Source organism: Dipodomys ordii, unplaced genomic scaffold, assembly GCF_000151885.1.
Source record: "Dipodomys ordii isolate 6190 unplaced genomic scaffold, Dord_2.0 Scaffold43, whole genome shotgun sequence".
Classification (NCBI taxonomy): Eukaryota; Metazoa; Chordata; class Mammalia; order Rodentia; family Heteromyidae; genus Dipodomys; species Dipodomys ordii.
Window position 1 is genome coordinate 1,931,462 of NW_012267259.1, and position 12,117 is coordinate 1,943,578.

General features: G+C 42.7%; 2 protein-coding genes across 2 annotated transcripts in view; both read right to left on the bottom strand.

Annotated features, from left to right (window-relative positions):
• Window positions 1-4,370, bottom strand: part of Acaa2 (acetyl-CoA acyltransferase 2) — a 25,688-nt gene extending 21,318 nt beyond the window's left edge. Inside the window, exons 1-2 of the mRNA XM_013018883.1 lie at window positions 4,293-4,370; window positions 3,375-3,584 (exon numbers count right to left, since the gene is read on the bottom strand). Coding sequence (XP_012874337.1) covers window positions 3,375-3,584; window positions 4,293-4,370 — 288 coding nt within the window. The remainder of the gene's footprint in view (window positions 1-3,374; window positions 3,585-4,292) is intronic.
• Window positions 4,371-10,498: 6,128 nt separating this feature from the next.
• The window catches only part of Myo5b (myosin VB), a 179,537-nt gene continuing 177,918 nt past the window's right edge, over window positions 10,499-12,117 (bottom strand). Inside the window, exon 40 of the mRNA XM_013018885.1 lies at window positions 10,499-10,839. Coding sequence (XP_012874339.1) covers window positions 10,687-10,839 — 153 coding nt within the window. The 3' untranslated portion in view covers window positions 10,499-10,686. The remainder of the gene's footprint in view (window positions 10,840-12,117) is intronic.

The following is a 12,117-nucleotide window of genomic DNA, read 5'->3' on the forward strand; positions in this document are numbered from 1 at the left end:
GGTTTTTTTCTTTTTGCTTATGTGGTGCTGAGGAATCGAACCCAGGGCCTCAGGCATGCAAGGCAAGTGCTCTACCACTGAGCCACCTTCCCAGCCCACATTCTTGATTTTATCTGACAGAGAATATACATCTATTAATACAAACCAAAATTATAAATCTGCAGCAATACTATAAATCAAATCAGTCTCCTTGTATACATAAATAAAAATCATTCTAGGGAACCTACTGTCATTGGCCAAAAAACTTATGAGTATAAAAATCCATGATGACTCTAATATGAATGGTAATCACTAGCAGTGCAGTGCAAAACTTAAACATAAAGCTAGGCACCAGAGGCTCAGACCTGTAATCCTAGCTATTCAGAAGGCTGACATTTGAGAATATTAGTTTGAAACCAGTTTGGGCAGAAAAGTCTGTATGACGCTTATCTCCAACTAAGCAGTAAAAAGCTGGAAGTGGAGCTGCGGCTCACGTGGTAGAGTGCCAGTCTAAAGTGAAAACCTCAAGCAAGAGCATGTGGTCCTAAGTTTTAGCCCCACTACTGACAAAGACAATAACAACAACAAAACTGTCACTTTTTATCCTTATTTTGAGAAATTTACAAGCAAAAGGAATGTGAGGAACAACTCATGAAAGTATAATTAAGACACATCTACACAATTTATAGATATAACATTCAAGCACTTACAAAAGGCCATGTACAAAAGGCTTGTCACATTGGAAGTATATTTTTCTGGTAGCTGGGTTATTCTGCACTAGTATATGTTTCTGAATCTTCCCATGTGTTCTCTAACCCTCAGTGAATAGTCTCTGCCTTTAAAACATTTTTGGTGGGGTAGTGGATGTCAGGGCTGCAAGGTAGGCAAAGGTTTCACCACTGATCTACATCCTCAGTTCTTTGGTCCCTGCTGACTTTTATGTCAGTGTTATCTTTGCTTCATTTTTCTTTACCCTTTGCAAGCTTTCCTCCTAGTTCTATTAGTTCTGATTCTGGTCATGGCCTCGTATGCTGCTGTATGATCAAATCTCTCAAGACAAGGAAGAACTCAGGACAATATCAAATGCACAACGACCTGGAGGTCTTGGAAATGAACTAGGCAGGCAGGCAGACATGGAAAAAGCTGATCTTTGGAAGAAGGGAACAGTACAGATGAGTGTCAGTTTATTTATAGCATGGAACCTGAAAGCCAGCAGTCCATGCCACACAGAATGTCTAGAATTCAGAAACTCACACTCATGCTGGCTTGAAGAATCAGAGAACAAAGTTCATGGCAACCTCAATCACTGGAAAGTGGTAGAGAATCTAGGAAAGAGGAATAGCACAGAAAAGAGATCCAAATTTCATACAGAGACTGCCCAAATATTTAGCTGACCCTTAATCATGCATGTGTTGGTCAGACCACATACATCTTGGGATTGTGATAAAAAATATGGACCTTCTTTTGGATCTGCTGCCTACTACAGGCAGAGACATGTAGCTTAAGTTCAGCTAAACTAGCTGCCTGGAAAAAAAAAAAAAAAGCTAACCAGAAATAGTACAATCAAAAGTTAACCCTAAAAAAAAAACCCAATATATAATTCTTTAAAAGTGATATCCACCTTGAGAATATCTAGATCTGTAATTGCAAAGATTTAAAATAGCTATTATTAACTGTGTTCAGGGTACAAAGGATAAAGATAGTGTATCTCAAAAAAGGAACAGAAACAAAAATAGTAAGAATAAACTAAAAACCCAATTCTAAGACTAAAATGTAAAAATTCTCTTGATGAGCTTAATAGCAGAGTAGAAATGAAATGAACAACATTCAGTGATTTTTTTAAGATTGATAAACATTATTCAATATGAAGACGAAAAGACTGTAGCCAAAACCTAATAAAGTATGGGAAGAACTACATGGCCCCCAAAAGAAGCAAAGGTACTCCAATGGAAAAAGGATGCTGGAACAAGTAGACATTTACATTTAAAAAGTGAATCTAAGCTGGGTGTCCTAAGGACTGAAGCCAGCCTGGGCAGTAAGTCCATGAGGCTTATCTTCAATAAACCACCAAAAAGCCAGAAGTGGTGATGTGGTTCAAGTGGGCAGATCGTAGGGCTTGAACCCAGTGTCTCAATGTTCTCACTTGGCTTTTTTGCTCAAATTTGGCATGCTACCACTTGAGTCAAACCTCCACTTCTGGCTTTTGCTGGTTTACTGGAGATAAGTCTCATAGATTTGTCTGCCCTATCTGGCTTCAAACTGAGATTCTCAGATCTCAGCATTCCGAATAGTGAGGATTAGAGTCTTGAGCCACCAGTTCCCAGGTAGAATCTTGTTTAAAGGGCACTGAAAACTCAAATGCTAAAGATTTCCAAAACTGTAAGACATTGAAAAGACCATCTTCTAGAGCAGTGAAAGGTCTTGTTGAGGTGTGCTGATTTGAACAACATAACAAAAAACCACTGGAGGAAAAACACGACCTCTGACTACTATTTGGTCAATACTACAAGGTAAATATCTACTATTGTAAATACCTATTGTCTTAGAGCAACTGAAGATGACAGCACCAAATTAAGGAAACTACTGATCATCTAGTATATCAGGAGTAATTTAGCAGCCCTAACTGCCATAAGGGGATATATAACCTCCCCCAAATAAGCTAATAAACAGCAGAATTATATTTTTGGGTGAAAAATCTCCTACCAAGCACTGGAATGGATATTAAGACAATTTTTATATAGCAATTGGCTCTTCTTCAATACCTGAAAACAGTCCTTACCATGGTTAATTATGCTCCCATTTAATTATGTCCTTTATTTTACAATAACGAGTCACAAGCTCTTCTTTCTCACCACCAGGCCTGTAAACACCAGGCTGGCAACAGACCAAAGTGCTTTGTTGCCTTCAGACTAGTCCATAACAATCACCACTGAAACTCAAAGCTGGTTTCTAGACAAAGCCACTAGCTACCTGTACTATAACCCGGTGGGTTTTTTGTTTTCATACAAATTTCAAAGGAGTCTATAAAAGTACCTACCACTAATAAAATTAAAATAAAAATCAGTAAAAATATGATTTCCTTTTTAAAAGACAGTTCGTTCCAAGGTAGCTTCCAAATTAAGTAGGTTTTCTGAACTTGTCTAAAAGGAAAAACCAACATCTGCTTTACTAAGTAAATGTGGTCATCTGAGCTGAGAATGGCACTGGCGAATGTAGGACAACATACACTGTACTTTGTCCCAGAATATTTACTTTCCACTTGATTCCTTCCCTGGGTTCTTCTGACTTCTAGAACGGGGGGATAACTTAGTGTCTGCCTGACATCTCCACTTGGTCACTCCACAGGCATCAAAACAATCTTCCTTTCCGAATCTATCGCCCACCCCTTTCCTCACTCTGTAAGTGGTATCCTCCTGAACCAGTTCCTCCAGGTCATTCTTGCTATTTCTTTCACTGCCACAGCCAATCTTGTACCACCGTTCATTCCCGCAGGCCCATCTGCCAATCTCTGCTAAAAGTTCCCCTCTCCTTTTACCCTTCTTTTCCCTTGTACGATCAAGGCCATCCTTTGCTTTGGTTTGGACCTCTGCAATCTTCAGTGGTCTCTTTATGATGAGAGAGGAAATAAGGACCGAGAAGAGATTAAGTCCCTTTATTTGCCTCCCACTGAATGTACAGCGCCCACGGGTCCTTGGACCACCAAAACCATTGCTTCTCAGACTCTGTCAAGTCTTTTCCTGTCTCAAGGCCTTCCTGTGTGTTCTGTGGAATGTTCAACAGACATACAGGTCTTTTAGATAAAATTCCATCGACTGTGATCGCTTAGTATGAAAAGGAAGTTTACATAATTATTTAGGACAACTGAAAACCCCTGAACTTTACATGTTGTCTGCACTTTCCTGGAGTCGCCCGAACTTCAAAGGAATGCAAAAGAGAGCCACACAGGGTCTTCGAGCAAACCACCACCAAACCGTTTAGGGGGTCAGGCCCCAGGGCGCGAATTCCCTGGAGACCCTTAGGGTGCATCACCGCCCCCACCCAAGGTGCGACCCAGACCAGGTCGCCGGGCTACGGTGAGCAATCGAGGCCTGGCGCGGGCGGCACCGGCCCCTCCTCTCCCCCTCCCCGCCCCGCTGAGGGTCAAGGTCAGAGGCTAACTCCTCTAGTCGGCCAGCGGTCACTAGATGTGGCACCCGAGTCGCTGACCTCTGGCCGGTGTCACATTATCCATCCCGTCCCCCATCCCCACGGCATCCCCCTCCCCAAAGCCGAAGGGTCAGGAGAAAGTCCACCCCCGGCCTGGGCCTGCCTGCCCACGGGGCCCGGAAGCGGAGGCCGCGCCCGAGAGGGGTGAGGGCGGCGGGGCGGCGGTCACCTCGGAGGAGGGCCATCGCTGCCGCAGCTCGGTCCCTCGGTGCGCGGTCTCGTCTCCACAACACCCGGGCGGCCCCCGCCGGGACCCGGCCTTTATGGGGTGGGCGGCACCCCGCGAGGCCGCGCCCCTGCCCTTTCACCGACTTTGCGCGGGCTCCCCACGCCCTGCCGCCCGGGCGACCTAGGTCCGCTCCGCCGACCCTGGGCCCCTCTCCGGGAAACTAAAGGGACCGCAGGCTCCCGGGGCTGAGCCTGGGGCAGCCTCACATCGTTGTACAGCGGGAGGATTTTATTTGACTGCGCCGCCTGTCTTTGCCCTCCGCAGGCCGGGCCCCCCGGATCCCCGGAGTCCCCGCCGGCGGGCAGGGTCGAGAACAGGCCGCGGCGCCAGGACCCCGCCCACCCCAACCTCCGCCAGGATTTGAAAGTGCTGGGCCGCGGAGTGAGGCGTGGCGTGGAAGTCAAATGGGCGTGGTGTGTGGCAGCGCCCGTGATTGGCTAGCTTTGCGGCTGCGCACACTGTGAGCAGAGGCCCGGGTTTTGGCTAGGCTCGCCAGGTGGGGCTTTGGCTAGTTGGGTGGGTGTCGACAGCGTAGTTGGGGCTGGGTGCGGGGAGCGTAGTAGGGCTGGGCGCTCCTGAGTCCCCGACGTAGGCCCCTGTGAGCCCACAGTATTTTCCTTATATGATCAGGCCCTTTGTGGGCGGCGCTGCTTGCCCGGGCCTGAGAGGATTAGAAGAACGTGCTAGGCGAAGTGCGGCCTAGGGGACTTGGAGCGGGGAAAGGAGGGGTGAGGGAGAGAGGTTGAGGCTAGGCGGGAGGGAAGTGTGGTGAGGGGCCCTGCCGCCTAACCGCGAGCCCTGCCGATGATGACGCGACATCTGTGCGATCTGAGTTCTGGGAACCAGACGATGGAGTGTGTGAACCGACTGAGGCCGGGCGAGCAGGAGTGAGGTGGAGAGCTGCGCGGTTAGGGCCAGGCTGCCTGGTTAGGGGCTCAGATCTAGTGGGGGGAATGGGCCGTGGGTCACACGGATGCCTGAGTTGCCTGCGACCTCCTGCGGTAGAATTATATACCTTGGTGATGCTCACTTAAGAAAAAAGAAAATCCAACTTATTTTTTAATCTACAAATGGGGTTTGGGATATTTTAAATGGTTTTCATCATGACATTTCATCTTTAATGGAAGTAACTCAGTTTAAATATAAAATAGAAATTCAATATTATTTGTGTATGAGGGGGGAGGAAGAGTACTGCCAGCAGTTTTCCCTCCTTTGCTGTAACACTCAAAGTTGATGGCAAATGGTTTTAGCTTAAATAGTAATGGTTTTAGAAGTTTCAGCAATGGAAACTGGGTAAAATTTCTGACGTCCAGAAGGAGTAGGTTGTTTTAAAGCGAGCCTTGCTGAGAGTGGTAATGCCTGCCTGTAGTCCCCATACTCAGGAGGCCTTAGCTTGTTTTGAACTGTCTGTCTTCCTGTCTTAGCCTCCCATGTGCTGGGATTCCAAATTACACCACTCCCTGGTGAGATCTTAAAACCTGACAGGCAGTCAATCCACTTTCTCAAGGAAAGTCTTTATCCACAAGCCTCTGCTTCTTCTACATTAATTTTAGAATGAGCTTCAGTTTTCACACAAACACCAGCGTTTTGATCTTAAGTTTGAACCTAACAAAATGGCTGTCCATCCCTTGATTTTATTTCTCTATGGTAATATTTATATTTCATAAGTTACTTTATACAGCTCTTGTAAACAATTTCTCACTGACTGAATAATGTCTTTACCATATGCATGTGATTTAGTCTAACTTAGAGCTGTTTCATTCATCTGCTTATCAGTCTTTTCCTACCCTCAAGCTGCCTTTGATAGATTGAAAGTAGTTGCTCAATGGGCCTTGTGATCTCAAAGCTAAAGTCCTCTTCTACCCCCAGCTTTCGGACTGTTGGATAATGACCCCTGATTTAAGCAATCATCATGCAGGTTTAAATATAGCCCCACATGTTTTTTTTTTTTTTCTTCCAAGAAAGCACTAAAAAACTTTCCAGTCAAGTTGTAAATGCAGTTTTAAATTTTGTTTACATCTGGCACACCAATTTATTCAAAAGTATTTATTTCCACAAATTTTTATCCACAGCTGAATATTACAGTGACGATTACAAGCATTTTTCTATAAATAAAGGTATAGTGTACAGATTTGTCCAAAATGGAAAAATATTCTCAACAGTATTCTGTAATTTACCCCTGAATAAGGTGTAAACCTCTCCAGAGAGGCAGTACTTTATCTACACATCAGCTGATGGCAAAATGTTATCATATTCAAATCTGGATCACTGTCACAGTGTCACTTTAGAAAGTAGCTTCATTTCAGCTCATTGATTCCCTTTATTACAATTAGAGTTTCTTTTCAGGAAAAACCATCTTTAATAGCTAATGACTTTTTTAAAGAAAACATTCATCCCCATGTTTGCCATTGGCACTAAATTCTTAATTTTGTATACCTCCTAATTCTCTAATTATGGCACCAGTGTGTACAAAAATGTAAGTCATGTTTATTTGGCTCATGCAACAAATTTTAGGAACTGACCATAAATATTCTGTAAAGAGAAATGAAAGGGTACCACCCCATGCTCACAGTTTAGTAATCATATAGTTACTTAGGCATTAGAAAGATGCTTCAGTTTAGCAAACTCTTGCTGCCTTAGAATTGTTTGCAAACCATTTGCTTTATGCAAGAGAAAAAAATGGATTCAAATTTGTTACTATAATCCATAATGCATTTATTAAGGCTGTATTTGATGAATCGATGGTATATTTTCTAACTTTTCCTAACGTCTAATTATTACAAAAAGCCTTAAATTTTAGTATTAGGAAAAAAAAATCAAGGAAAGAAACTCCTATTGACATGCTCCATGGAAAGGGTAAAATCTCTATGTTTGAGTGTAATCTACTTCCCAGGTGAACTTACAAGTATCTTGCTGTGACTGCAGCTAGATGGCCTAGCTGGGAAGACATGTAAGTCAATGCTTGTCAGTCTCAGTGACATTACTATGTGTAAAGAGACAGGCTCCATGTAATACTTAAAACACAAATTGATTTACAAATATTCTTATGTAATCTTTAAAATGCCTGTTTCCAAAGACAAACCAAGAAGACCACCCTGACGCCACACTGAACATTGAATTTCTTCCCAGGGCAACACTTCAGAGAAAGAATTGGTCAGTCAGTTAGCTCAGTAACTGCTAAAGGCACACAGTGAGAAAAGTGGCAACTAATATTTAATAGTAAAAAAGAAAGATATCTAGTGCTGACTTCAAACTTGTGCTACTTTAAATTACTTAAATTAAAAAAAAGACTATGGATCTTATGAAGTCAAGAATACACTTTTAAAAAGTGCAAGAGTCCAGCTGGGCATTGGAGGCTATAATCCTAGTTACTCTGGAGGCTGAGATCTAAGGATCATGGTTGGAAGCCAGCCTAGGCAGGAAAGTTCATAAGACTCTTATCTCCCATTAAACACACACACACCCAACATAGTGCAGAGCAGGCAGGGAATTCAATTCCCAGCACTGAAGGGGGAAAAAATAAATGTATAGAAAGTAAAATCACTAACAAAAAACTGTTAGTTTCTCTAAAGATGATTTCAGTCTCTTAGTATGAAGTTAAACAGGACAGATTTAAATATTGTATAGTCAATTACTGTATTTGTCAATAACCTATATCACTTACTGTTCTGGTGAAATACCTTTTTGACTTTTGGAAGAGAATTAAGCCTGCCATATTTTCAGCTAAGGGAACTACTCATAAGGCTTCTCTCTACTTTAATTCACTTGCTAAGCTTTTATTCAGCAAGTCCTTGGCACCAGCTGATGCACTGTGACAGAAGTCTGGCCTAAAAGCAGTATGTAAGGACAGTAAGCCATTGTTTGTGGACTGGCTGGTCGTAGTAACTACAAATTACTTTCAGTACAAGAAGTTCTTGGTTATCTTGATGGTTAAAGATAATCTATGTAAGAAGTCAACTTGACACTGATGGGCATCAAAAAACAAAGCATACATAATAATCAACTTGAAGAGGTAGCCATGCACCTACTTGTTTTAATCTGGCTTTCCAAAGGTAGCATGTGGGTTGAAAGGTGGATGTCAGGATGGTGTAGCTAAGAGCAGAGGGAAAGCATTGCCCTGAGATGCCCAGCAAAGCCTTTAATGCAGACCCAGAAGGGACAGTGCCCTTGACAGCTCATTTGGGCATGACTGTCAGCAGTCTAACACAGGGCCTATGTAGTGTTCTGACCCCAGCAGGTGGGAAGAATGACAGGACATGGGGATGAGGACTGTTTAGGGATTGGGTTATATTGTTTCCCCAAGAGCCTTCTGAACTGAGGGGCTGAGTATAAGAAAGGCAGCAGGGGTGCAGTGCACCTCTACTTGCAATGTAGGAAAACTATGTTCCCAATATAACGTTGAGTGTTTCTTACAGGGTTTACAAACCAATATAGAAGAACAAATTAAATTAGCTAGTAAAAGCTGAGTGGAGTAAGATTCTTTAACTGAATACTTGCTTTTGAAGAGTCACCAAAAAGCACCCTGAAAACAAAAACAGGACAAAAAAAAATTCTAAGATACAAAAACACCTAAGACTCCTGCAGTAGGCTGAAGAGTGACTATTCTTTTTACAATCTATTTGACAGCAGAGATAATCACAATGATTTTTTTGGTAGTCAGTCTAAAAAATGTTGATGATAACCTGCAATGGCAAAAGCTGGCTTACGCTGCTACATACTTTGTTTTATTTACCAATTTATTCTGGTTCTGGGGCTTGAACTCAGGTCCTGGGTACTTTGGCTTATTCCCTCAGGACTAGTGCTCTACCACTTTAAGCCACAGTGCCACTTCTTTTCTGGTGGCTGATTGGAGATAAGAATCTCATGGACTTTCCTCCCTGGGCTGGCTTTGAATCTCAGTCCTCAGATCTCAGCCTCGTGAGAAATTAGGATTAAAAGTGTGAACCACCAGTGCCTGGTTAAGTGGTTTTGTTTTCTTAAAATGTCAACAATCAGTAAAACAAAAACACAAACTTTTGGTTTGTTAAAGGATTACAGATTACTTTTTAAAGTTTTTTTTCCCCAAATAACTGGATTCTGAAATTGAAGTAATCCTGAAGCTGATAGTGATTCCTTCCTTTGCTGGGTGTTTGCATTTTGCAGTGTTTATGTGATATGACTGAGGTTTGATGGCATTCACACATCAAAAGCTTTCACACTGACTTATTTGTTTTTATATCAATAGATGATTCTTATTCTCTTCTAATATTTGGCTTATGTGTACTTTTGTGAAAGCTTCTGTGGAATTCTTAAGAATCCAGACCAGCATTGGAAGAAGTATTTTTCCGGGTTTTTTTCTCACATTTTTCCCCCATTTTGGTGGTGCAAGGGACCTTGCTCATGCAAGGCATTTTCTGTGCCAATTATGCCCTTTCTTCCTGATGTTTGGTGTGGGGGACAGCATTTCTAGCATAAAGTTCCCCACAAACCTGAAACTATACCAGAGAGCTCTACCTCATTATGATCTGGGTCTTCGGATTTTGTTTGAGAAACAAATATCCAAAATGTTAGGTTTGGAGGACAGTTACATCACTATCATTTATTAGCTATTAACAAAACACATTGGAAAAAAATTCTGAAAAGGCTCAGTCCTGTATTTTTGTCCTAAAAACACCTTGCCACTTCATCCACATCTGTGGTTGGTCAACCTGGGGAATGCTGGCATAGGGCATTTTCACAATTATTGGTACATTGTTAAAAGTCCAGTGAAGGCATTTACTGTGTAATTTTGTGTATGTGCATTTTTGTTTTGTTGTCGCTGTTTGGTTTTGAAACAGGATCTGGTTATGTAGCCCAGGCTGGTTAGAACTCCCAGTTTTCCCAAGTGCTAAGACTACAAGTGTGCACCACCACAACTGGCTGTGAATATGGTCTTAAGTGCTAATTAATATTTTCCAGTTCTAGGCAGGGATTAAAAAAAATCAATTAGGCAGCTTCCATTTTATAGAACAGGCACCTGTTATATGTCCATGGGGACTGTTTGGTGGCTATGGGTTATCATGTGTACTCATTTAGAGTGATATCGAATCTTTAAAAAAAATCTTCCATATTTCAAGTGTTTTTATTCTGAGCAGCAAGTACAAAAAAATAATGACAGAGATGTATCTTATTTAGTTCGGCACACTCCACAAACTCCATTTCTGATGTGATCCGCTTTTACCAGGTTTAATAGATCCTTAAATTTGCTTGATTACATTTGCCGCCTCCTCCTTGGGAACCAAGCTGGCACATCATCAGACTTCATTGAGGAACTCCAGGTTGAGACACGCTGGGATGTGGATTGAGTCCATGGTCAGAGAAGACGGATTAAATGGGAACAAGACTGGAAACATATGTTTGGAGTCTAGCAGCAGTTGCTGAGGGTCATTCCGCTCTTGTAGCTGTGCCTGGGAGGGAGGAAGGAGGAGACCACGTGAATTCTTCATGGGCTTGAAAATAGCCACTAAGTGAGCTGACAGAAGTGGGTGGCTATATAGCATGGGGCAGGTTAAGATAATTAGGGAGGAGGTCAGGACTAGGAGAACGTGGTCTCCCTACCGTTGAGGACTTCAGCAAGGAGAGAAGCCCTGGTTTAGGCTTATTGGAGATCCGAGAAAGCATTCTCTAGATTCTAGCATTATTTTAACTTTTTTTCTAAGAAAGAAGGTATAAATAGGTGCAAAGCATGTGGACAAAACTCTCTCTCTCTCTCTCTCTCTCTCTCTCTCTCTCTCTCGTGGGGAAAGCTGTGAACTCAGGGCCTTAGCTTTTTCACTCAATAGGCTAGAGATTTACCACTTGAGCTACAGGTCTACTTTTGGCTTTCTGCAGGTTAATTGGATATAAGAGTCACACAGACTTTGCTGCCTGGTCTGGCTATGAACTGTGAATCTCAGATCTCCTCTGTAGATAGGTTTTCTGAACAGTCCTATGCCCCATTTTTCTTTCATAGAATGGAATGGGAAAGAGTCACATGATGTAAAATGGCAGAATTGGAAGTCTAGGGAGCATCCCTTCACCAAAGCAGCTATAGAGTTGGAAATGGTGACCATTACCAAGTATCTTACCCTGAAACCCTCTTGGATGCTTGTAAAAACCATGAGAGTGCTTTCCAGGGAGAGGCTGGTCATAGAGAGATCAGTATGTGGACCAGCTACCAGCACATGTAACTAAGCCCCAGTGCATCAGAAGCCTGCATTCCCAGAGTTGCTAACTATATCAGGATAGGCAGTATGATCTTGTCTATCCTTCAGATTTTTGAGTCTGTGTGCTTTGGTTGGTCTAGTGATCAACACAGATACTGGGCTCAAGATGCAATGGATTTGCCTGGTTATATCAACTGTGATATTTAACAGAACCTACTCTCTCCTCCTTTTCCTGTATATTTAAGATTTTTTATTTTGGGTTTGTTGGTTGTGGGGCTTGAAGTCTGGGCCTGGGTGCTGTCCCTCAGCTCTTTAACTCAAGGTGAGTGCTCTACCACTTAAGCCACAGAGCCACTTCGAGTTTTCTGGTGATTAATTGGAGAGAAGAGTCTCATGGACTTTCCTGTCCCGGCTGGCTTTGAACTGTGATCCTCAGATCTCATCTTTCTGAGTAGCTAGGATTATAGGCATGAGCCACCAGCTCCCAGCAAGTGTTTTTTTTTGTTTTTTGTTTTTTTTAATACACTAACAAGGGCTGGG